Source organism: Schistocerca cancellata, chromosome 3, assembly GCF_023864275.1.
Source record: "Schistocerca cancellata isolate TAMUIC-IGC-003103 chromosome 3, iqSchCanc2.1, whole genome shotgun sequence".
Lineage (NCBI taxonomy): Eukaryota > Metazoa > Arthropoda > Insecta > Orthoptera > Acrididae > Schistocerca > Schistocerca cancellata.
This window is the reverse complement of record NC_064628.1, coordinates 914607859-914633765: the sequence shown is the minus strand read 5'-3', so window position 1 is coordinate 914633765 and position 25907 is coordinate 914607859. Positions and strand designations below refer to the sequence as shown.

Here is a 25907-nt window from a genome sequence, read left to right as displayed (position 1 = left end):
CTGCTAGATCTAAGCTCACCAGAAAAAAAATTAATCATCCCTAGGGAAATCATTACAAACATCATTTAATACTGTGAAATTGTGCCCCTGGACTTGATAAAAACCTTTATTCAGCTAGGAAGTGAGTCCACAAAGTTGTGCAGGTTAGGTGACCAGCTGAGGATTTCATCACACATTTCTACCCAATTGTGGGGATGTTGATGTCAGTATTTTACCCACTGTTCCTATGTGTCCCACAGAATTCCTGTAAGGTTCAAGTCAGGTGATTTTACATGCCAATCGAAATTAATACGGTGGGGCAATGTACAGAAAGCTAGTCACATATTCTTCCTGTCCAACAAATTTTACTGTTGCTGTTTTTATATGTCCATAAGAGCAATAGCTGAGTGACTCCAAATGTTTATTGCATGCAGTTCCCATCATAATATTCTTCCACTAACAGGTTAGATGGACCTTCATTCGCTGTCTGCAACAATTCCTGTCATGTTTGGAAGCAATTTTGATTCAAAAACAATGAAAAGTGTCTCGTTCCCTCTTTGTCAGGACGTTTTTCTGACCACAATTCTGGCAGTGTGTTACATGGCCAAATGTATTACACCACTGCCTGTAGGCACCAACAGTCCACTGAGAAATACCAGCACATCCAGCAACTTCACAAACCATATGGTTATGGGTATAGCCAAACACGATTTCCCCTTCCCTCATGTCCTTACAGTTATCCATGTTTATGTACAATGTCCGCTAGAGACTCACTGATCACTACTGCCTGATGCTCATATAGAGGCAGTGTATACATGGTTGAGCGCATGATTCAGTCAGTGCGTCATATGTAAAGGCTTAAAGATTCATCTGTGCATGCCCACTGGGGTGACAAATTTTTGTCTAGTGAGTTTACCTTGCAGGGACATAGCACGGAGGTGAAGGTAGGGTGGGGTCGAAATCTTTGTATGTGTGTTCAAGATCAAAAACTTCATTCCTACAAGTGAAGACTTGTCTGAGTAAATTGCAGAGGTATTGCATTTAAACAAAATGTGATCAACAGCCTATGGTTTTGAACAAGTAATTGTCTCTTCTTTTGAGTGTATCACATTTGTTACAAACCTCATGACTGCTTGAAGAATTGTAGTACCAACCAGCCTGCTCAGCTTGATGTTGCATACCTGTTTTGGGTGTATCAACAGTGCATATACAGTTTTGTTAGGATTTTCCATCTGCGAGAAAAAGACCGGATTGTATCTCTCATTGTATGCCAAGACCTTGGACCTTGATGTGTTCTCCATTTGTTTGGAGGGTTTGTTGCTACAAGCACTAGGGACAACTGGTATTCCAATCCAATGACCAGATTACTAGCTGTTGTCCTTAACCAAAGAGCTGGAAGCATGAGATCTGTCCACATATTGATGCATGCTGTTGTCAGAAACAGTGCATAATGTAACCAGTGTCCTTTCTGGCGTTTCAGACGAAACAAATGTTACTGTGTCTTTGATCAGTGAGTCAGTGGCACAATTTGTCCAAGTAGGCTTTTAATTGTTGACGATACCACCATGTACCAAGTTAACTTTGCCATATATGGTCCTGTTTATGATATTACCAGATATGGAGTTCGGAGGTTTAACCTGCCATAGATATCGAAATCTCACTCTGAAATTGCATAGCCTTCATAGCTCTCTAATTCTGCTAAGTCGCTCTTGATTTGGTTCATCTTACATAGGTGCTCAGCCTTATAACCTTAATCATCACCCACATCATTTTTGGGATTCGGGGAGAGGCACCAGCCCCAGATTCAAACCACATGTTGGATTAATAATGAAGGCTCTGCCGACCTGCCTGGATGTGGTTTCTAAATGGTTTCCCATGCCCAACTGGGTGTATACCAGGCTAGTACCCATGTCCCACCTCTTACATGATTCACAAACATTTTGAAAATGATCTTATACTTTCACATGGTTAACACTAGATGCAAACAGAAGGGGGTGCACAATTTACATCCCTGGGGGAGGAGGGCTGGGGTGGTGACAGGAGGGGCATCTGAACACCCTATACTGCTAACATTGCCAAATCCACACTAACAAGCTGAACATGTCAAGATATGGGATAATGGTCAGGAAAAAGAAGAAAGAAAATCTCAATGTGCATGCTGATTCACACAAAATAACTCTCCTTGCTGATGACATAACATTATCAGTAAGAAGCAGCAAAAAATGATGATACCCAACATGTATTTTATTTTATTTACACAAAAAGTTCCATAGGACCAAATTGAGGAGCAAATCTCCAAGCTCATGGAATGTGTCAGTACATGAAATTACAACATAAAAGTAATAAAAGATAAAAATAAAAGTTCATGTACCCGAAAAAAGTCAGTCCATAAGTTTAAGTAAACACAATCAACAATACAATAAGAATCAGCTTAATTTTTCAAGGAACTCCTCGACAGAATAGAAGGAGTGACACATGAGGAAACTCTTCAGTTTCAATGTGAAAGCTCGTGCTTTACTGCTAAGATTTTTGAATTCGAGTGGTAGCTTATTGAAAATGCATGCAGCAGTATACTGCACACCTGTTTGCACAAGAGTTAAGGAAGTCTGATCCAAATGCACATTTGATTTCTGTTGAGTATTAACCGAGTAAACTCGGTTATAAATCAACTAAGTAAAAAAATCAAACAATGGAAAATCCAGGACAGAATGTAACAATACGAGAGTGAAACTTGCTACTCACCATATAGCGAAGATGCTGAGTCGCAGATACGCACAACAAAAACACTCACAATTATAGCTTTCAGCCATTAAGGCCTTCTTCAATAATAGACATACATGCAAGCGCACACACGCACACACACACACACACACACACACACACACACACACACACACACACACACACACAACTCAACACACACAATTGCACTCTCAGGCAACTGAAACAACACTGCAAGCAGCAGCACCAGTGCATGATGGGAGTGACGACTGGGTGGGGTAACGAGGAGGTTGGGGTGGGGAGGGGGAGGGATAGTATGGTGGGTTGGGGGAAAGAGATCAAACAGCGAGCATAATATGGTGGAGGTGACAGACAGTGAAGTGCTGCAGATTAGATGGAGGGCACAGGAGTGATGGGGATTGGGGGGGAGAGGGGGGGGGAATGGTGGAAGAAGAGAGATATAAAAAGACTGGGTGTGGTGGCAGAATGATGGCTGTGTAGTACTGGAATGGAAACAGGGAACGGGCTGGATGGGTGAGGACAGTGACTAACGAAGGTTGAGGCCAGAAGGGTACGGGAACATAGGATGTATTGCAGGGAAAGTTCTTACCTGCGCAATTCAGAAAAGCTGGTGTTGGTGGGAAGGATCCATCATTGAAATGAAGGATATCATATTTGGCAGTGTGTTCAGCAACAGAATGGTTCGCTTGTTTCTTGGCCACAAAAAGTAAAAAATCAGTAATTATATCAGCTTATAATAAACAAAGGATAATGGAATGTAGTCGAATTAGGTCGGGTGATGCTGAGGTAATTAGATTAGGAAATGAGACACTTAAAGTAGTAAAGGAGTTTTGCTATTTGGGGAGCAAAATAACTGATGATGATCGAAGTAGAGAGGATATAAAATGTAGACTGGCAATGGCAAGGAAAGCGTTTCTGAAGAAGAGAAATTTGTTAACATCGGGTATAGATTTAAGTGTCAGGAAGTCATTTCTGAAAGTATTTGTATGGAGTGTAGCCATGTATGGAAGTGAAACATGGACGGTAAATAGTTTGGACAAGAAGAGAATAGAAGCTTTCGAAATGTGGTGCTACAGAAGAATGCTGAAGATTAGATGGGTAGATCACATAACTAATGAGGAAGTATTGAATAGGATTGGGGAGAAGAGAAGTTTGTGGCACAACTTGACCAGAAGAAGGGAGCGGTTGGTAGGACATGTTCTGAGGCATCAAGGGATCACCAATTTAATATTGGAGGGCAGCGTGGAGGGTAAAAATCGTAGGGGGAGACCAAGAGATGAATACACTAAGCAGATTCAGAAGGATGTAGGTTGCAGTAGGTACTGGGAGATTAAGAAGCTTGCACAGGATAGAGTAGCATGGAGAGCTGCATCAAACCAGTCTCAGGACTGAAGACCACAACAACAACAACAACAAACAATAGGATAACAGTGACACAAAATTTCCGTAACTATCACAATGACACCTCAGATTATACTGATATCACCAACAACCCAGTGTGAATACAAAGATAACAAAATTTCTTTCCATTTGTATGCTAAATGACCAAAAATGTGACAAACATATTGAATGGATTACTGCCAAGCTGAGTACAGGCCATTATCTTTTAAGGGACTTTAAAGGCATGCACAAATGAGCACTCACAAATGAGCACTCACTAATGAGCACTCACTAATGAGTGCCTACTGTGCATATTTTAATGCATCTGAAATATGTCCTCATGTTCATGGGGAATTCTGCAGCAGTTCTGCGGACCTTCAGAATCCAAAAAAGTCATGAGGATTATCACAGGGAGCAGGGATAGACAGTTAAGTGAACTGTAGTTTAGAACACTGAAAGCACTACCTCTACCATTCTTGACACACTAATATATATATATTTTAAATGTAATTGGAAATGACTGTGACTTACATAATCACAACACTAGATTAAAAGGTAACTTGCATGTACTATAAGCCAATAAAGTTCCACCAGATAGGAACATGCTATATGGGAATAAAACTATTCATTAGGTTGCCAAATGATACAAAATGGACACTAAATATTAGCACTTTTGAAATATATATCAGAGAATATCTACAGTACAAATCTTTAAGTGAATACATGAACTTCAGTATAAGTAACTTGTACCTTTTTCATTGTATTATATGTCGACATACATATAATCCTAATTACTGTTCTCTGTAAAGACTAGAATTAAGTCTTGTACATTGTACTATACATGGTCAACAGGCTAAGTGAATAAATAAGTCCCTACAACTAAAATCTGTTTGGCAGATATTACCATGATGTAATGTTAGAATGTGCGATGCCCCACAGACTTTATTGTGTTATCATTCAGGTTTACATGTTTTTTGGGTTTGCACCCAAATACCACCTTATCTTTACATGACATTTTGACAACTTCTTTAGTTGTCTTCAAGCGTAGAACATATTTTTTGTTGCTCACTTTTATAGACTCCAGCCTAATAATGAATGGAAAACACTATGTGCTGCCACAGCAACTGTTTCCCAGCACCTTTAAAACAATAAAACAGTCAAGAGAAATGCAAATGTAACAGACTGATTATGTCATTATTTTAAAAAGTTTTTAAGTGAGGAAACTACTATAAAATATAGACCATCCACAAAAGTCCTTTAACTGACCTTTATCTATGGGCAAAGAGAGAGCAATGGGATGTTCTGTGACAAGATTTGTGTAAACTGAGTGCCACAGCCCATGCTTTAAGCTAAAACTTCTGTCCTTGTCGATTAAGTTATCTACCACTTAAATTTCAATAGTATCCTTTAACATTCTGTCACAGAAATCTGTCGCCTGCACCACAATGCTGTATCTTCATGTTTCACTGTCAGGAAGTGTTCAGCAAAAGTTGATTTAGTTGGCCTTTTGGGTCTGGTGTAGCACTTGGATTCTTTACACCTTTGTTAAACAGCTCACAAAAATAAATTTCCAATAAATTGAAATGTGGAGATACCAACACTGTGGAGCAGAAAGGAACTCCAGTGACCATGTATTAAAGGCAGACATTGAGCTTAAATTGTGTGTGTGTGTGTGTGTGTGTGTGTGTGTGTGTGTGGGAGGGGGGGAGGGTGGCAATTTAATCAACACAGACAGAGACTTTGGTTTAAGAAAAATATGGGATCCAGTATTCATGTCGGAATATGCCTCAATGCTCTTTGCTCATAAAGGAAGGTCTATAGAGAGGCTTTTAAGTGAAGGGTTTCTGTCTCATTGCAGTTTATTTATTAAACTTTTGTATGTTCTAGTACAATCTTTCTGTTGGATTTGAATTCCCTTTATCTGTTTTATTGCGCCAAGAAACAGTTGCTGGAGCATCACACTGTATTTACTGTTTACAGTTTGGCTGGATTCCAAAAGTGAGCAACAAAATATGCGCTTGACATCGGACACAGGCAACTAAGAAGTTTCTGAATTACCCTATAAAGGGAAATGACTTCTCACCCGCAAACCCAAAAACAAGTAATCTAAAATTTATTATGTTTACATAGTATTTGATTCACTAAGCCTAACTGAGAACAATTATTTCAAAAGTCTTTGAAATACACACAACTGTGAATGGTTTCCTCAAAAAAGTCTTCATCATGTTTTTGTGATAGAATCTGCACAGAGAGATTATAAATTAGTGACAAGATTATTTCTGCTGCTACACTATGAACTGAATAAAAGGAGTGGCCAAAATCATTTACCAGTATGTTAAACTAAGTCAACTCAAATACTTTGAGAGATGTTTACATACAAGGTGGGGGCAGGGCTACTTGCTTATTTGAATTTGGCACCCTGAAGTGATAATTACTCTCAGGAGGATGGGGGTAGACACATCTGAGGGAAGGGCGTAACATTGTAGTTCCATTTGATTTAATTAGCACCATGGAATGGATGAAGGTCAAGTGCGTGTTCACTGTTGAGGCATACTTTTCCAATGGTTGCTCAATAATCGCCACACAGTGTGCATACTGTAACTATTTCAGTATTGCATCCCGTGGACATGTTCCTGGCTGTGGCAGTCGCTTGCATGGGTAAACAACTTCAGGGAAACTGGTGGTGCATTGGGGAAAAAAAACCTGAGCTTCCACAAACAGTGAGGTCACCCCAAAACATTGACGTGGTAAGATTTTATGTTTTTCGATCCCTTCAGCACTCTGCCCACAACCATGCAGCTGCTTTTGGATGTCTGCTCTTCCTGTAAAGCGAATCCTTCATGAAGAAATAAAATTTCATCCCTACAAATTGGCTGCGCTCCATGAACTTAACCCATGCAATTTTGTAGCTTGAGAAAATGCATGTGAAGCAATTTTTGGCATGCCTAAGGACACACGTGTTTTCTTCAGTGATGAGGCTCACTACCATTTTTCAAGATTATAAATAAGTGGAACATGCACTATTGGAGCCCTAATACCCCCCCTCCTCCCATCCCACCCCCTCCTCCTCTTTCCTGTCCCAGAAAACTTCATCAGTGACCCCCATGTTTCATGTGCCCTATCACAAGTTGGAATAACTGGTATATGGTTTTTAGAAGAAAATGAACGGGCAGTTCTGATGACTCCTGAGCATTATGTCCATATAACTCAGTTTTCCAAGCCAATCTCATTGATATACATGTGGGAGATGTATGGTTCCAGCAGGTCAGAGCCACAGTAAACACAGCACATGAGTCAATGGCTATTTCGTAGCAAAATTCCCCTGGACGTCTCATCTCTTTGAGGGGTAACATGCACACTGGCCAGCATGGTCACCTGATTTAGCCCTTGTGGCTATTTTTCATGAGGTTATCTAAAATCATTTGTTTACAAAGATTATCCTAGGACCCTGGCTCACCTGAAGAACAACATTCGTCATGCTGCTTCCAACATACCCGATGATATGCTGGAAAGAGTTGAACGAAATTTCCAAGTTCAATTAACACAGTGTACTGAGAATAATGGATGCCACCTGCTTGATATCATCTTGAAAAATGGGTAATTTAATTGTTGCACTTGATGATGTTCAAAGAATTAAATACATATCTGCATTCATTGTGTTTCTAAATAGGTAAGTTGCTCCGCACCACCCTGTACAATTACATTAAATTTGATTCAAAATTTATACATACAAAAATGAAGACTGAAAATATACGAGAACAGGGATTTATTCACAGGAACAAAAATTTGTAACCACCACAAGTGCAAAATCAATTTCCTACTTAATGTGTATTAGACGTGTCCAACAGAACAACATTAAGGAATCAAAGTAGAACAAAGTATAAAGTAGAAAACACACACACACACACACACACACACACACACACACACACACACACAATAGTGCAGCAAGATGTAAATCAACTTTATTTGCTTCTCTAATGCTATTAGTCACATATTACAAAATAATGAGATTAAACAATATGTGGTCCACTTTCAAATTCAACAATGATTGTAAATGGTAAAAGACTATAAATGGTAAAGGAATCCAAATATAAAATTGTACACTGCATCATAGTGGTATTTCAGTTTTCTTTGGTAAACAGGTGACTAGGCAAAAAAATATTTAAATCAATTATGATTCTTTACCCAGCAAACAACATGTGCTACTGGTGTTTAAGATTCTTAACCTCACACAATGTAAACAATGCAACCTTTGATTCAAAGAATTTAAGCTTGTATACACTTTAAGATTGCATGTTATTCTTAAAAATTAATTTAATTCTGGTATCAGTGCGGAGTCATTCTCTTTGGCTTCATCAGCATGCAACAGGTCGTCGTCGTCTTCTTCCTCTGTTCCTTCCTGCGTATAAAGCCACAACACATTTATTTCTTCAAATGGTCAGTGATAACAAAATATGAGTACATACAAGTACTACCAGAAAGTACTTCAATAACAGCATCACAAATATCAATCCAATTATTTGATTGAACAGCTAAAAAATTTTCTGTCAGCTATCAAATAATTCTTATTCAATTTTGTAATGTTAATAAACTTATTCTCAGTTTTGCTAATAGCAATGGTAAATCATTATTTCAAATAAAGGACATATCTGAAAGGAACATAATTTCCAAATATGTACAATGTATTATGAAATCAAAAACTTAATTCTTTTGCATTATGCCACATTAATTAAAGTCAACACATCTATTTTAAATACATTTGAAGTAGCATTCTTAATTATGAAGTACATCTCACAATTACTGCAGTGGTAAGTCTAAGACACCACATTTTTATGTAGATCTAATTTTTACTCTGCAAGCCACTGTGAAGTACATGGCAGAGAGTACTTCCCATTGCACCATTTATTAGGGATTAATCTTGTTCCATTAATGTGTGGATCATGGGAAGAATGATTGCCTGAATGCCTCTATGCACCTTGTGATCATATTTTTGTAGACCCTACAAGAAATACATGTAGGGAGTTGTTGTTTATTCTTAGATTCCTCCCTTGATGCTGTTTCTTGTAACTCTTAAAGCAGGCTTACAAAGGATAGTTGGCATTTTATCTTCAAGAATCTGAATCACGGTATGCCAACACATCCATGACACTCTCCTGTTGGCTGAACATCTCTCCATGATTTGCACTGCTTTTCTTTCTACACATTCAATCTCTCTTCTTAAATACTGTAGTCACATGCTACATTTTTTTTTCTCATTTTGTGAAATGCACAGTTTTGCATGGAGGTGACAAAAGTCATGGGATACCTCCCAATATCATGTCGCACCTCCTTCGCCCCAGTGTAAATGTTCGATCGGATTCACGATGAGGGATCTGGGTAGCCAAATAATTCACTTGAGTTGTCCAGAATGTTCTTAAAATCAATTGGGAATAATTGTAGCCCAGGGACATGGTGCATTGTCATCCATAAAAATTCCACCTTTGTTTGGGTACATGAAGCCCATGAATGGCTGCAAATGGACTCCAAGTAGCCAAACATAACTATTTCCAGTGAATGATCAGTTCAATTTTGAACACAACCCACACCATTATAGAGCCGCCACCAGCTTGCACAGTGCCTTGTTGACAATCTGGGTCCACGGCTTCATGAGATCTGTGCCACACTCGAACTCTACCATCAGCTCTTTCCAACTGAAATTGGGACTCCTCTGACCAGTCCACAATTTTCCAGTCGCCTAGCATCCAACTGATACATTCACGAGCCCATGAGAGGTGCTGCAGATGATGATGTGCTGTTAGTGAACTTTGCACTCTTATTAAGATATGCCTAAATATTTGTGCAATGTATTTCAAACGGCACTTAGTTATAGATACCGTAACTGCTTCAGCTGCAAAAAGTGTCAGGATAGGATTAATGTTGTTTGCAAGGTATTTAATATACAACATGAACAGCAACATTCCAACACACTTCCCTGGGACACACGTCATATTTCTCACTCTCCATCCAAGATAATATGCTGCATCCTCCCTACCAGGAAATACTAAAGCCAATTACATATTTCACCTGATACTTCATACAATCTTACTTTTAGTAGTAAGTGCGGTGTTGGGGTCAAACATTTTTTAGAAATAAAGGAATGCTGCATCTACCTGACTGACTTAGTTCATGGGATTCAGGACGTCATCTACATCTATGTACATATTCCGGAAATCACCGTATGATTATGGCAGACAGGATCTTGTACCACTACTGGTCATTTCCTTTCCTGATTCACTCCCAAGCAAGGGAAAAATGACTATCTACATGTGTAATTTCTCATAACTAGTTTTCATTGTCCTTAAGTCAAACATATGTTGGAATTCCTGGTCATTTTTATTTTACGATGTGTCACAGTTTCTGCAAAGTGTCTTCACAGCACTGCGCATTGATTGCAGTTCCAAGCTTAAGAAAGTCAACAAGAGCAGACAGCCCCTGCAGTCAAAGAAGAAGATCACCCTGACCTTGCTGGAACTTGTGTGAACAGCTGGGGATTTCTTTTCTGGGGGAGATGTGGAATGTTCCTGATGTTGGCTTTACAGTCTGCCCTCAGGCTAAAAAGGGTGGCACCGTGTTTCGTCCCCTGTGATGACAGAGGGTAGAAATGCATGCCTGTCCTCATGGTATTGCAGCAGATGACTGAGACTTGACATCATTCTGTCCATCTTTTGTCCCTCTGTCAGGTGATGCGGCACCCAAAGTGACAAATTTTACAGTAATGCAAGTGGTCTTTTATTATGTCATGCCCAGAGCCATTGGTAATACTGATCTAAACATGAATTTCATCCTCCAGGATTCATCAGTCTCCCAGGATAAGACCACCAATCCGCTCCATCACACCAGGGGTAATGGCTCAATAGGCCAGTCATTAGTGCAAATTGTCTTGCCGTGACATGCACCCTTCCCAGAATCTCCTCTGCCACTCATGCACATATGTCAGGGACTTGCAGAATTCAGTGTATATAGAGGATATACGGCAATGAATTTTGGCATACTCCAGCATCCTCAGCCACCATATCTCTCAGCTCTTCTTTGCATGCCTTCATGTCAACAGCTGGATGAACAAACTAGGTCATTGTGACAACAACCACGGTCTTGACCCAACAACTGCATGCACCTGTGATGTCATGCTATGCCTTTACCCTATCACAGTGGTGACAGCATCGAAACGTAGAAACAGTGGGGCCAGCTGTCGTGTAGGCTGTGTAATACTGAGAGTGTTCAGTTTTCATTTGACTGTCCCTTATGCATTTTTCTACATTCAGAGCAAGCTGCAATTCAGCACACAAAATACAAATTTTGTCTTAGTAATCTTGTGTTCTCTTCCAGTCACCCAATGACGACAACTTCCTTTACTCTATAGCATCATCTGCAAACAGTTGCAGATTGATGCTCACCCTATCCATCAGATCATTTATGTATGTACATAACAAGAGTGGTCCTATCTTCTCTGGGACACTCCTGACAATATCCTTGACTCTGATGAACACTTGCTGTCAAGGACAACCTACTGGGTTCCATCATTTAAGAAGTCTTTGACTACTTACATATCTAGGAACCTATTTATTATACTCAGACCTTCATTAACAGTCGACAGTGGGACACAGTGTCAAACACTTTTCCAGAAGTCTAGGAATGTAGAATCTGCCTGTTGCCCTTCATCCATGGTTCACGGAATGTCATGTGAGAAAAGAGCACGACAAGTTTCGCATGAGTCATGCTTTCTACACTCATGTTGATTTGTGGGCAGTAGCTTTTCTGTCTCAAGGAAATTTATTATATTCAAATTTAGAATGCGTTCAAACAAAGGAAAATCCAGGATGGAATGTAACAATATTGCGAAAAGGAAAGTTGCTACTAACCATATAGCGGAGATGCTGAGTCACAGACAGGCACAACAAAAAGCTTTTCTTGTGCCTATCTGTGACTCAGCATCTACACTATATGGTGATTAGCAACTTTCCTTTTCATAACACTGTTAGAATATGTTCAAGAATTCTACAGCAAACTGATATTTAGGATATTAGTTTCTAATTCTGCAGGTCCACCCATAGGAGTCACCTGCGCCTTTTTCCAGTCACTTGGGTACTTTGTGCTGAGCAAGAGATTCATGGTTTATGCAAGATAAGCAAGGGGCCAGTGAAATAGAGTATGTCTGTAAAACTGACCTGGGATTTCGTCAGGACCTGGTGACTTCTTTCTTTTCAAAGTCTTTCAGTTGCTTCTCTACACCAGGGATGCCTATTTCTACGTCATCGGCACAGGAGTCTGTGCGAGGATCAAATGACGGTATGTCTGTATGATCCTCCTACATGAATGATTTCTTGAATGTGAAATTTAAAACTTCAGTTTTTCTTTTGCTGTCTTCCAATGCCACAGAAGACTAGTCAGTGACTGACTGGACAGAAACAAACCACTTACTGACTTTATATAGGACCAGAATTTTCTCTGGTCCTCAGCAAGTGCTTTCACTGAGTTATGAGGTGGAACTTATCGTAAGCTTCGCACACTGATCTTTTTACAGACCCATGAATTTCTACTAACTTTTGCCTATTTACCTTTCCACTGTTTTCTTCACCCAAGATTGTAACAATCTCTGCTTCCTCAGTATTTTCCAAATTTTATTATTAAATCATTGTGCGACTTTTCTGTCTTTAAGCCACTCCTAAAGAGTGTGATTTACAATCAGTTTCAACTTATCTCATAATTCCTCTAAATCCATCGTACTGGGACTAAATGATGTCCATTGGTTGTCTAAGTAGGAGTATAAAAACAGTATATCGGCTCTTTCCAGCATAAAAATTCTTATACAGGGTGACTACTCAAACTTCAAAGAAAAACTCCCTGAAAATTCTGGGTGTGAGGAGGAAGATGATGTCAAGAAGCTGCAAATAAATTATTCATAGGGAGGGAGGAGGGACATACCACAATAACAACATTTCTTTCTTTCCTCTCAGCTGAGGTGTACTAGCCATCAGCAATAGCTTAACCATGATTTTTTAACATAGATAATTTATATGGAATAATATTCATATAATGAACATATTTTGAAATATCAACTATCTTAAAATTTGTGATTTATAAAACTCAATACAATTAAATTTCAATGTTGGTTTAAAAAGTAGAATTCCGCGAGTTTTCATGAAATTCCCCGAGCTTTCCCTGATTTTTCCAGGTGAAATGTAATTCCCTGAGGATTCCAGGTTTTCCAGAGAAATCGCCACACTCTCATAGCCTTCTTGATGAATTTATTAATTTCAGTAACCAACATCACTATGGTGGACATTATTATTATTATTATTATTATTATTATTATTATTATTATTATTTTATTAATTCCTTCAACTCCTCATGTGGGACAGAGAGCTGCAACACAGGGTCACCACATCTTCTGTCTTCTATTAGTATTTTCACTTCTTCCCATCCCATTCCTTGCTGTTGGCCATCTACTTCAACTGATCACTCCTGTCATTTTGGGCCTTCCTTGTCTCTGTCGTCCTTGTGGGATGCAATAAAGTGCTCACTTCGCAATATGTTCTTTTGGTCTTTGTGTATGTCCTAACATATCCACTTCCTGCTTCTTATTTGCAGCTCAATTGGCTTCTGGTTGGTTCTTTCCCAGAGTGTTTCATCAGAGATGACATTTGCCCACCGTAAACCCAGGATGTTCCTCAGACATCTGTTGTTGAATGTCTGCAGCTTATAGACTAGCTGCTTTGTCACTTTCCAAGTTTCACATCATACAGAAGCATAGATTTTACTTTACTTTCAAATATCTGCAATTTGATCCTCAATATTAATTCCTTCAGTCTTCAAATAGAGCAGAGTGTCGTAAAAGTGTCTTTGGCTTTGTTGATGCGACTGTTAATGTCCTCTGTCGCACATGGTGTAATCATGCTTCCAAGGTGGCAAAACTTATCCACCCTTTTGATTACCTGGCTCCCAAGCTTAAGCTCTGCAGTGTTGTTATAATTTGCCCACATGAATTTTGTTTTTTGGCCATTAATTTTCAAACTGACTTTCTTTACTGCAGATTTCAGATCTTCTAGTTTCTCTTTCATGTCGTGTGTGAGTAGCAGGCAAAGGTCATCTGCAAAATCTTGGTCTTCTAAATGTGTTCCATTGTTCCATTTTATTTCTCTCGCTTTATCTATTGCTTGTGGCATTACAAGGTTCAGTACTATGTTAAATAGTATCAGTGAGGGCATGCAGCCTTGCTTAAATCCTGTTTTCACTGCTACTGGATCTGAAATCAGACCTTGATGTTGAACTTGACACGTGTAGTTTTCACACATGCATTTGACAAGAGCAATTATTTTCTTGGGAATTCCAAAAGTTTGAAGTGAGCTCCATATTTTTCTTCTAATTGTACTGCTGAAGGCCTTTTCAGAGTACAAACAGCATGTGAAGCAGTGACTGATATACATATGAACATTCAGCTATTATTCTCAAGGTGTTTATCTCGCCAACGCAAGAGTGATCTTCCCCGAATCCTATTTTTGTGTCTACATATGCTTTTATCCTATTTAGGATTATTAATGAGATGATCTTGCTTGGGATTGACAGCAAGGTAATGCCTCTCCAGTTATCACAAACCGACAGGTCTCCTTTCTTGGGGAGTTTCACGAGCTAGTCTCTGTTCCAATCATTCGGTACTTTTTCATTCATCCATATGGCTGTCAGGAGTGGATGTAAAATTTCTGCGGTTACAGAGGGATCTGCTTTAAGTAACTCTGGGCTGATGTTCTCCAGGCCCGCAGCTTTTCCTTTGACTGATTTGATGACATCTTGATCACTAATCTCAGTCTTTATACCAACTCTGTCATTAACGTCAGGCCTGTTTGCAGCTACAAGGTCACAAAACCTAAAATATTTCCTTTGCATGTGGATTATCGAACTTGCTGCTGAAGAAGTTTTTAAAAAACATTTTCAGAACTACTTCATAAGACTTTCTGTCTCTACAACCTGCAGCAAATTGATATACTTCCCAATTTATACTCAGAAGGTTCTAGTTACATCTAATTAATACTGCACGACAGATTTCCGCACTACTGAGTAGAAACTTCTTTAAATGATTCTACAACTGTTATGGAAGTATTGATAATTAGCTTGAATTCATCTACGCTGGCTACTCGTGTCCAGGTAACTTCATAGTTTGACTCAATTTCGACCTCAATGGACAATATTTTTGTCGACTGCAATGAAGACTCCCTCTCCTATTGGGTCTCACCCGTCTTTTCCACATATATTCCACACCTTTCAGAGCTTTCTACTTCAGTTTTCATACAGCTCTCAGTTCTGAGAATAATTTGAGCGTGACAACTTTCCTGGAGGGCAGTAAATTCAGGATCTTCATTACAAATGCTTTGGCAATTTACTGTTAAAATTTTCACAGTCAAAGTATCTTTACTTTGTATGCGATCTAACTTCACTCACTGTGCATCGAATGATGAGCTTTCACCAAGAGGACTGCAAACTATCGCCTAGCATAAAAACACTCGCAAGCGCACTCCACAAGTAGGCCACTACCGGAGTAGCTGCTTCCTGTGTGTATTACACCCTTGACCTATCAAGGCAAGCCCTTGTGTGATTGGATGATGAAGTAATGATAAGTAACAAAGATAGAAATCAAGACACTGGTGAAGAGTCACCAGCTCCCTTGCAGTACAACCAATCACAGAAATCATGAAGGATCACAGAGTGTAGTAACAGCAGTAAAATGAATAGGTGACAATTCAAACTACCATTGTACAATTGGAATTATGATATTTATTATACCTTCTGGTGATGTTATATATCTTATAAAGCTCAAGAAAATAAATCTGATAAATCACTGGAATTGCAAAGCTTAGTGTACAGTTACTTTCTGTAAGTCCAAGTAACTGAAGGTTGGAGCACATTATAATTCTCCATACTCAATGCGAAATTCAGGATTGAATATAGACGGTGACAGTTATTGAACTATATGAGAAACAAATGTAAAGTAGTTACAAAGTACGGTGTGCACACACTTTATTCAACATGTAACATCACTACAGATATTCAGCTTCAGGTTATGACATATTTGATATGCCTCCCATCATTGGTGATGATGTGGCACACACAAATAACAAAATTCTGTACGACCCGCTGAAGTGTCAGAACATCGGTGCTGTCGATGGCCACCTGAATGGCTGTTTCTCGCTCAGCAATGGTTTTGGGGTTATTGCTGTACACCTTGCCTTTAATAAACCCCACAAAAGGTGAGACATGTGTTCAAATCCAGAAAATAGGGCAGACAATCGTGCCAGTGACCTCTGGATACCACAGAGGCAGCACGCAGTTCCCAAAGTGCTCCTCCAGGACATCAAACACTCTCCTGGGTTGAGCTCCATCTTGCATGAACCACATCTTGTCAAACTCAAGGTCACTTTTTTTTCATTCGGTAGTCACCGTGCCACCAAGGAATATCACACCGATTATTCTGTGACTGGACACTGCACTCCACAGTCCCCCATTGAGGGTGAAGAGACTTCTAGATCACAAAATGCGGATTCTCAGTCCCCCAAAACCACTAATTTTGGTTACTGACAAACCCATCCAAATAGAAGTGGGCTTCATCGCTAAACCAAACCACATGAATGCACATACTAATTCCCATCATGCCCAGAGGTCGACCACGCAGCTTGAACATCCTAACGCAAACCGTTCAGAAGGACGTTGTTTTTATTTTATATACTTCTATAATCGTCATCCTGTAAATATCTATATGGGGGTAGGTCAGTACTCACGAAATAGAGGAGGGGCTCAATAGTAGACACACACATGACAAATTAGAGTAACTTGCTGAGATTTTCAAGAAGGTCCTTCTTTAGAGGGCTAGCTAAAACACATACATTGTGTGTGTGTGTGTGTGTGTGTGTGTGTGTGTGTGTGTGTGTGTGTGTGTTATTTTCTTTAATTGCTACAATTTTCAGGTCTGGTCTTCAAAGAAACAAGAAACACGTCTCACTGCCACTAATGCCCAGAATTTCAGTTCTTATGGAAGCCAAAACAATCCCAAAGCCATACAAGATTGGCATGTAAACAGTGTTTTGTGCACATCTATTCCACTTTTTTTTTCTATGCTGCTCTTTTTACAAAAAAATGGTGGCATTGCCAAAGCCCTGGTATTTGAAAATAACAATGCATACAAAATATTAAGTCACACTTAATGTAAAGTAAGATAAATCCTGTCATAATGTTCTCATGTAATACCAAAATCTTCATGTTAAGATAAAAGTTGCAGTTTTCCATCTCCTGTAGTCAGCCTTTGTAATAATATGCCCAGCCCTATGTTCTTTGTCAGCTGGCCAAGGCTGACACTTTGCCTTGCACTATTTGTGTTGGCCTTGCACTATTTGTGACCTGACAACCAGTTTCTAATTTTCCCTGCACCATCTGGCTCACATACCTCCTAGACTACTGTTTTGCAGCAAGAATCTCTTCTTTTCTGTTCCTTCTGTTACTGATGAAGTCATAGTTACAGTCCTGCAACTTACTTACGGCTACATCTAGATGTGGATCTTCCTTCCTACTTCAGGTAACATACCAAGCTTACTATCAATGTCATCTCATGTGTGTCCGCATAACTGTTCCTTCTCTGTATCTCTTGCTTTTTACCTTTTGCCAGTTCCCATTACCTCTTTCTCTCTTCATGTTGTCTAAGTAACATTTTATGATATATAATGCAACATGTAGGGCACAAACCTTTTCTCCTGCACAGAAATTATCTTATCCATTTCATACAGCTTACAGAGAGCCTCAAAGAGTTTCCTGTCAAATTCACCATTACAGTAGCCTCACCAAAATGTCAATCCACGACCCATACATCCTACTCCATACAAGAACTGGTAAGCAATAGTGCAATACATAGATACATATATTGTCCCCTTGCCACACCATGACAAGTTGCCACCTGACACTGAATGGTGGCTCAGCAGCCACTGAGAACATTTACAAATACCATAGTGTCCTAATCCATTTCTTAGAGAGACTTATTTCTATTTTAGATTAATTATAAGCAGCATCTAACATCACTGCATCTGTGTTAATACAACCCATAAACATTTTTCTCCCATTACAAATGTGAGTTGCATAAGAAAGTCACCTGTGTTGGTACACCGGCACTCTTGTACTGGAAAGCAGACCGGCTGAGATCAACTTCTACAGGAAAAAGTGATCGTCCTTGCAGGAGTTTGTATGTCTCCCCATGGAAATTAGCAAGGCCAGCAACCAATCGCTGAAGCTGCCACACTACATCCTGGACATGCTTGTTATCTAGCAACTCCAACTTCACCAACACATCTGCACGCAGTCTGGCAAATCTTGCCCGTGCGTCTTGCCGACATCTCAAAATAAGCCTGCAGGAAAATTTAATCATTAATTTTATTTCTATCTTGTAAGTAACACTTAAAATATATTGGCAACAATGTGTTCCACTGGAAGAACCATTTCTCACTAAATTGTTTTTGTCCAAGAGATAAAGAAATACAACAAATTACACACAGGAACATTCTTTTTAACTATAAAGCAAGGCAATGCAGAAAATATCCTTGGCAATAAAAAGTAATTATGAATAGATTACATAGTAAAACACTTCTTCCGTATCTGGGCATAAGTTATTAGCAACCATTCTACTCAAAATCCTACACAGAACTGTCATTGAGTTATTTGAAAGTATCAATTCATAAGGATGAAAGGTTCCTTGTAATTATTTGCACCAGACTGATGTGTCACAGCAACAGAAGAGAGAGCAGTAATGGAATTGTTCAAAACACAATTATTTCATTGTCATTACACCTGTTTCTGTGACGTAGTGGTTTGTGCCTTTAACATGCAGTGACCACATCAGATTTTTTTATGGTGAATAAGGTTCTCTCACAAAACTGACATGTAAGGGGCCACCATAGCATAAAATAAAAAGGCTTATGCCATGGAAGAAACCACACTTTTTTTAATCATTATTATTCGATGGTCATTGTTCCACCACACATTACATTACTGTGCTATCAAACGCACAAGTTATCCACAGCCACCACTGTGTTGTCCTCAGTGCAGCTCAACATTTCATTCAGCACACATTTACTCCTCTGTTAAACATTCATCAGAAAAAGAACAAAAGCTTAAGTTTTCTGTGCCCCCCCCCCCCCCCCCCATGTCAAAATCAAGGACACATGAGTAGAGTGTTGTAAAAGCATACTTTTTTTTCTTTTTGCAAATTTCACAGCCTGTAAAAAACTGGAAACAAAAAAATCAGTGATGGGGGGAATACATCAGCTACAAATTAAAATATTTTCTCAAAAATCATAATACTTATACACAACATATTTTTAATTATAGTCAGTTTTCAGAAGTTACTTATTATTATTATATTATTATTATTAATAATAATAGAGATTGCTAAAACTGCATGAAAATAACACAGAAACAGGAAAAATCTAATCTTAAACATCCATACAAGGCACTAGACAGTGATAAGAAGTTAGTAGAAGAGGTAATAAAACACAATAGGAACAAACCAAAGGAGAATTATCATCTGTGGTATAATACAAAGTCAACACACACACACACACACACACACACACACACACACACACACACACACACACACACGCACACACACACACACACACGGAGAGAGAGAGAGAGAGAGAGAGAGTGTGTCTGTAGACACAGCAACAGAAGAGAGAGCAGTAATGGAATTGTTCAAAACACAATTATTTCATTGTCATTACACCTGCTTCTGTGACGTAGTGGTTTGTGCCTTGCAGTAACCACATCAGATTTTTATTGTCATTGTCATTACACCTGCTTCTGTGACGTAGTGGTTTGTGCCTTGCAGTGACCACATCAGATTTTTTTATGGTGAAAAGGTCTGGAATAAGGTTCTCTCACAAAACTGACATGTAAGGTGCCACCATAGCATAAAATAAAAAGGCTTATCCCATGGAAGAAACCACACCATCTTTGGTATAAATAATCACTTTAACTGTATTTAGTCCTTTAATATTGGATCACTACTGGTTCCATGGCAATGAAAGCCACATTTTCAATGAATGTTGGGTAAAAAGGTTCTGAACCATTCCCGTCCTATGTTTTAGTCATATGTTCACCTGAAGATATGGCTTTTAGTACCATAAAACTGGTATTGGTCCAATATTAACGGACTAAATACAACTGAAGCACTTATCAATACCCAGGACAAATAGAGTTGTTCTGAACCTCACTGACATGTTGAAGAACAGAGGTAAGCACCACAATCACTACATAATATTCAAATATGTGAGCCTACAAAAACAAAGTTATTTCATTCTCAAGCTCATCAATCTAACCTTGGAATGCACAATTCCCTGCTAGGAACACTACCTGCCTCATTCAATGCATATTGTCCAAATTGTCATCTATCATTACATAACCTATATTATCACCAAGCAGCTGCAGAACACACATATAGGAGAGTGTTAAAATTTGCAAGTTTTTGGATCCAGTGGCACCTTCTTCAGGCAGAAGGGTTGAAGGGGAAGGAAGAAGGGAGAAGGAAAAGGAATGGAGAGATTTAGGAAATGGGGTTGATTTTGAGAAAGTCACCCAGAACCATGGGTCAGGAGAAAATTACTGTAAAGATTCAGAAGGAAAGACTGATTGTTGGGGACTGCATCGGATGAGATTTGAAAACCTGAAAGCTTAAAGGTGGAAGACAGGGTAATATGCAAGACAGTGATACTACTAAAACATCGTGCATGAGTTAATAAGAGTGAAAAGCTAAGTGCATTGTACGTGACAGAGGCGGGAGGGGGCGGTGAAAAATAGATGGGAAAGACAATGAAATATGTAGAAAACTACAATGGAGTGAAGCATAGTTAAAGTGAAGAAATGCTGAGACGGAATAAATTAACATAAATTAAGACCAGGTCAATGGCAAGAACCAAGGCCATGTTATAGTGCTAGTTCCCACCTGCGGAGTTCTGAGGAACTGGTGCCTGGTGGAAGAATCCAGATGACGCGTGTGGTGAAACAGCTGCCGAGGTCACAAATGTCATGTAGAGCATGCTCTGCAACAGGATGTCGCTGGTTGCCATTATACACCTTCTGCCTATGCCCATTCATCCACACTGATAACTTGCTGGTAGTCATGTTGATGTAGAAGGCCGAACAGTGTTTACATAATAGCTGGTATATGACGTGTCATTTCGCAGGTGGCTCTCCCTTTGATAGAATATGTTTTGCCAGTTACAGGGCTATTATACGTGGTGGTAGGAGGGTGCATGGGGCAAGACTCACAGCGGGGACGGTCTCAGGGGTAGCAGCCATAAGGCAGGGAGACGGGTGCAAAAGGAGCAGAGAGTCTGACAAGAATATTGCAGAGGTTGGGAGGGCGATGGAAAGCTATTCTAGACATGGTGGGCAAAATTTCAGACAGAATGGATCTCATTTCAGGGCATGATTGTAGGAAGTAATGACCCTGTCAAAGTAGCTGATTAACACATTCCAGACCAGGATAATACTGAGTTATCAATGGTGGGCTGGCCCGGGAAATCTACTTTTTTCACTAGGCTGGTGGGGTAATTACGTGCAGTGAAGGCTGAGGTGAGGTGAGAATGGTGGTGTATTGCTGTAAAGTGTCTGCATACAAACAAATATGTTTGCTTCGGTTGCCAAGGCTGAATGGCAGGGAACGTTTGACATGGAAAGGATGGCAAATGTCAAAATGTAGGTACAGTTGTTTGTTGGTGAGTTTAATGTGGACAGAAGTTGTAGCTGGCCTTCGGTGAGGATGAGATAGTGGCATGGGATTTGGGATAGGACCAGTGAAATTTAATTGGGAGAAGGTATTGAGAGATTCCAGGAATTTTAGCAGGTCAGCCTCACCATGAGTCCATATGGTAACGATGTCATCAATGTACCTAAATCAAACCAGGGGCTGAAGACTTACAGATCCCAGGTAAGCCCTCCCCAAGTGACCCATGAAAAGGTTGGCAGAGGAACATCTACATGTGCATCTACATGGTTACTCTGCAATTCACACTTAAGTGCATGGCAGAGGGTTCATTGAACCATTTTCATACTACTTCTCTACCATTCCACTCTCAAATGGTGCACCTGAAAAAGGAAGACGTAAATCTTTCCGTTCAAGTTCTGATTTCTTTTATTTTATTATGATGATAATTTCTCCCTACATAGGTGGGTGTCAACAAAATATTTACGAATTTGGAACAGAAAGTTGGTGATTGAAATTTCGTAAATAGATCTCACCACAAAGAAAACTGCCTTTGTTTCAGTGACTGCCACCCCAACTCACGTATCATATCAGTGACACTCTCACCTCTATTTCGCGATAACACAAAACGAGCTGCCCTTCTTTCCACTTTTTTGATGTCCTCCGTCAATCCTACCAGGTAAGGATCCCATACCACGCAGCAATATTCCAGCAGAGGATGGACAAGGGTAATGTAGGCTGTCTCTTTACTGGGTTTGTCGCATCTTTTAAGTGTTCTGCCAACAAAGCTCAGTCTTTGTTTCACCTTCCCCACAATATTATCTATGTGGTCTTTCCAATTTAAGTTGCTCGTAATTGTAATTCCTAGGTATTTAGTCGAATTGACAGCCTTTAGATTTGTGCGATTTATTGTATACCCAAAGTTTATCAGATTTCTTTTAGTACCCATGTGGATGACCTCGCACTTTTCTTTGTTTAGTGCCAATTGCCACTTTTCGCACCATACAGAAATGCTCTCTAGATCATTTTGTAATTGGAACTGATCGTCTGATGATTTTACTAGACGGCAAATTACAGCATCATCTGCTAACAATGTAAGGGGGCTGCTCAGATTATCACCTTGCTCATTTATATAAATCAGGAACAGCAGAGGGCCTATGACACTATCTTGCGGAATGCCAGATATCACTTCTGTTCTACTCGATAACTTACCGTCTATCACTACAAACTATGACCTCTCTGAGAGGAAATCACAAATCCAGTCACACAACTGAGATGATACTCCATATGCACACAATTTGATTAATAGTCACTTGTGAGGAACGGTATCAAAAGCTTTCTGGAAATCTAGGAATATGGAATCGATCTGAGATCCCTTGTCGACAGCACTCACTACTTCATGGCGATAAAGGGCTAGCTGTGTTGCACAAGAATGGTATTTTCTGAATCCATGTTGGTTATGTATCGATAAGTCATTTTCTTCAAGGTGACTCATAATGTTCGAGTACAGTATATGCTCCAAAATCCTAATGCAAATTGAGGTCAGCGATATGGGTCTGTAATTCAACAGGTTACTCCTATTTCCTTTCTTGAATATTGTGTGACCTGTGCTACTTTCCAGTCTTTGGGAACGGACCTTACGTCAAGTGAGCAGTTGTATGTGATTGCTAAGAAAGGTGCTATTGTGTCTGCATACTCTGAGAGGAACCTGATTGGTATACCATCTGGACCAGAAGACTTGCCTTTCTTAATTGATTTGAGTTGTTTCACAACACCTAAGATATCTACTTTTATGTCACTCGTGCTAACAGCTGTTCTGGTTTCCAATTCTGGAATATTTACTTCGTCTTCTTTTGTAAAGGAATTATGGAAAACTGTATTTAGTAACTCTGCTTTAGTGGCACCACCATCAGTAACATTTCCATCGCTATCGCACAGTGACGGTATTGACTGTTTTTTGCCACTGGTGTACTTTACATAAGACCAGAATCTCTTTGGGTTTTCTACCATATTTTGAGACAATATTGTGGAAACTATTTAAAAGCATCTCGCATTGACGTCCACACTAAATTTCGAGCTTCCGTGAAACTTAGCCAGACTTGGGGATTTTGCGTTCTTCTGAATTTGGCATGCTTTTTTCGTTGCTCGTGCAACAGTGTTATGACGTGTTTTGTGTACCATGGTGGATCAGTCCTGTCTCTTATTAAATTATGTGGTATGGATCTATCTATTGCTCTCAATACTGTATCTTTGAATCTGAGCCATATCTGGTCTACACTTACATAATTAGCTTGGAAGGAATGGAGACACACTCTTAGGAAGGCATCAGGTGAATTTTTATCTGCTGTTTTAAACAGATATATTTTGCGTTTATTTTTAGTTGTTTTGGTTGATATGATTTTGAGCCTCACTACAATGACCTTGTGTTCACTGATCCCTGTATCCATCATGACGCTCTCTATTAGATCAGGATTATTTGTGGCTAGGAGATCAAGTGTGTATTGGCAATCATTTACGATCCGTGTGAGCTCATGAACTAATTGTTCAAAGTAATTCTCAGAGAAAGCATTTAGTACAATTTCGGAAGATGTTTTCTGTCTACCACCAGCTTTGAACATGTATTTTCGCCAACAAATCGAGGGTAGATTTAAGTCTCCACCAATTATAACTGTATGAGTGGGGTACTTATTTGTAATGAGATTTAAGTTTTCTTTGAAGCATTCAGCTATTATATCATCTGAGTCGGAGGGAGGGGGAGGAAGGTAGAAGGAGCCAATTATTATTTTGGTACGGCTGTTGAGTATAACCTCTACCCATAGTAATTCAGAGGAACTATCTATTTCAACTTCACTACAAGATAAACTACTACCAACAGACACAAACACGCCACCACCTACTTTATTTAATCTATCCTTTTTGAACACGGTTTGCGCCTCTGTAAAAATTTTGGCAGAATTTATCTCCAGCTTTAGCCAGCTTTCTGTTCCTATAACGATTTCAGCTTCAGTGCTTTCTATCAGCGCTTGAAGCTCTGGTACTTTTCCAACACAGCTACGACAATTTACAACTACAATACTGACTGTTGCTTGATCGATTCTTGTCGTTTCTTTGCGCTGTACCCTTTGAGACTGGAGCCCTCTTTGACCTTTCCCAAGACTGTCTAACCTAAAAAACTGCCCAGTCCACACCACACAGCCTCTGCTAGCCGTGTAGCCACCTCCTGTGTGTAGTGGACACCTGACCTATTTAGTGGAACCCAAAACCCCACCACCCTATGGCGCAATTCAAGGAATCTGCAGCCTACAGGGTCGCAGAACCTCTGATTCAGACCCTCCACTCGGCTCTGTACCAAAGGTCCGCAATTGGTCCTGTCGACGATGCTACAGATGGTGAGCTCTGCCTTCATCTCATAAGGAGCCATCCTGGTTCCTATGGCCGTACCCTTGATCTGTTAGTATGTCTGCCCCTCAAAGGTGAAGTAGTTGTTGGTAAGTATATAGTTGATTAAGGTAAGTAGGAAGGATGTCATAGGTTTGGAATCAGGTGAGTGCTGACTGAAGAAATGTTCAGCAGCAGACAGACAATGTACGTGGGGGATGCTGGTACAGAGGGAGGTGGCAGTAATGGTGACAAGCAAGGACTTTTATTGCTGTGGGAGTGGGATGGTCACAGATTTCAGACAATCTAGGAAATGGTTGCTATCTTCGATAAAGGAGGGGAGTCTTTGAACAATGAGTTGCAGGTGTTGGCTGACCAAGGCAGATATATGTTCGGTGCATGCTTTGAAGTCAGCAACTATAGTACGGCCAGGATGATCGGGTTTGTGGATCTTAGGAAGACGGTAAAAGGTGGGGGTGTGTGGTTTGGGTGGGGTGAGAAGTTCTACGGATTGAGGTGTTACTCCCTGTGAGGGGCCCGAGGTTTTAAGGTCAGTTTGAATTACAGTGATGGGATCATGATGGCAGATGCTGTATGTGGAGGTGTCAGACAGCTGGTGTAGACCTTCACTAACATACTCCTTTTGGTCAAT

General features: G+C 39.8%; 1 protein-coding gene across 4 annotated transcripts in view; it reads right to left on the bottom strand.

The window, feature by feature from the left end:
- Window positions 1-7850: 7850 nt before the first annotated feature.
- The window catches only part of LOC126175993 (PRKCA-binding protein), a 119891-nt gene continuing 101834 nt past the window's right edge, over window positions 7851-25907 (bottom strand). For all 4 annotated transcript variants that reach the window (XM_049923104.1, XM_049923105.1, XM_049923107.1 and 1 more), the window contains 2 exons: window positions 18269-18521; window positions 7851-8503 (listed from right to left, as the gene is read on the bottom strand). In XM_049923104.1, coding sequence (XP_049779061.1) covers window positions 8414-8503; window positions 18269-18521 — 343 coding nt within the window. In that variant the 3' untranslated portion in view covers window positions 7851-8413. The remainder of the gene's footprint in view (window positions 8504-18268; window positions 18522-25907) is intronic.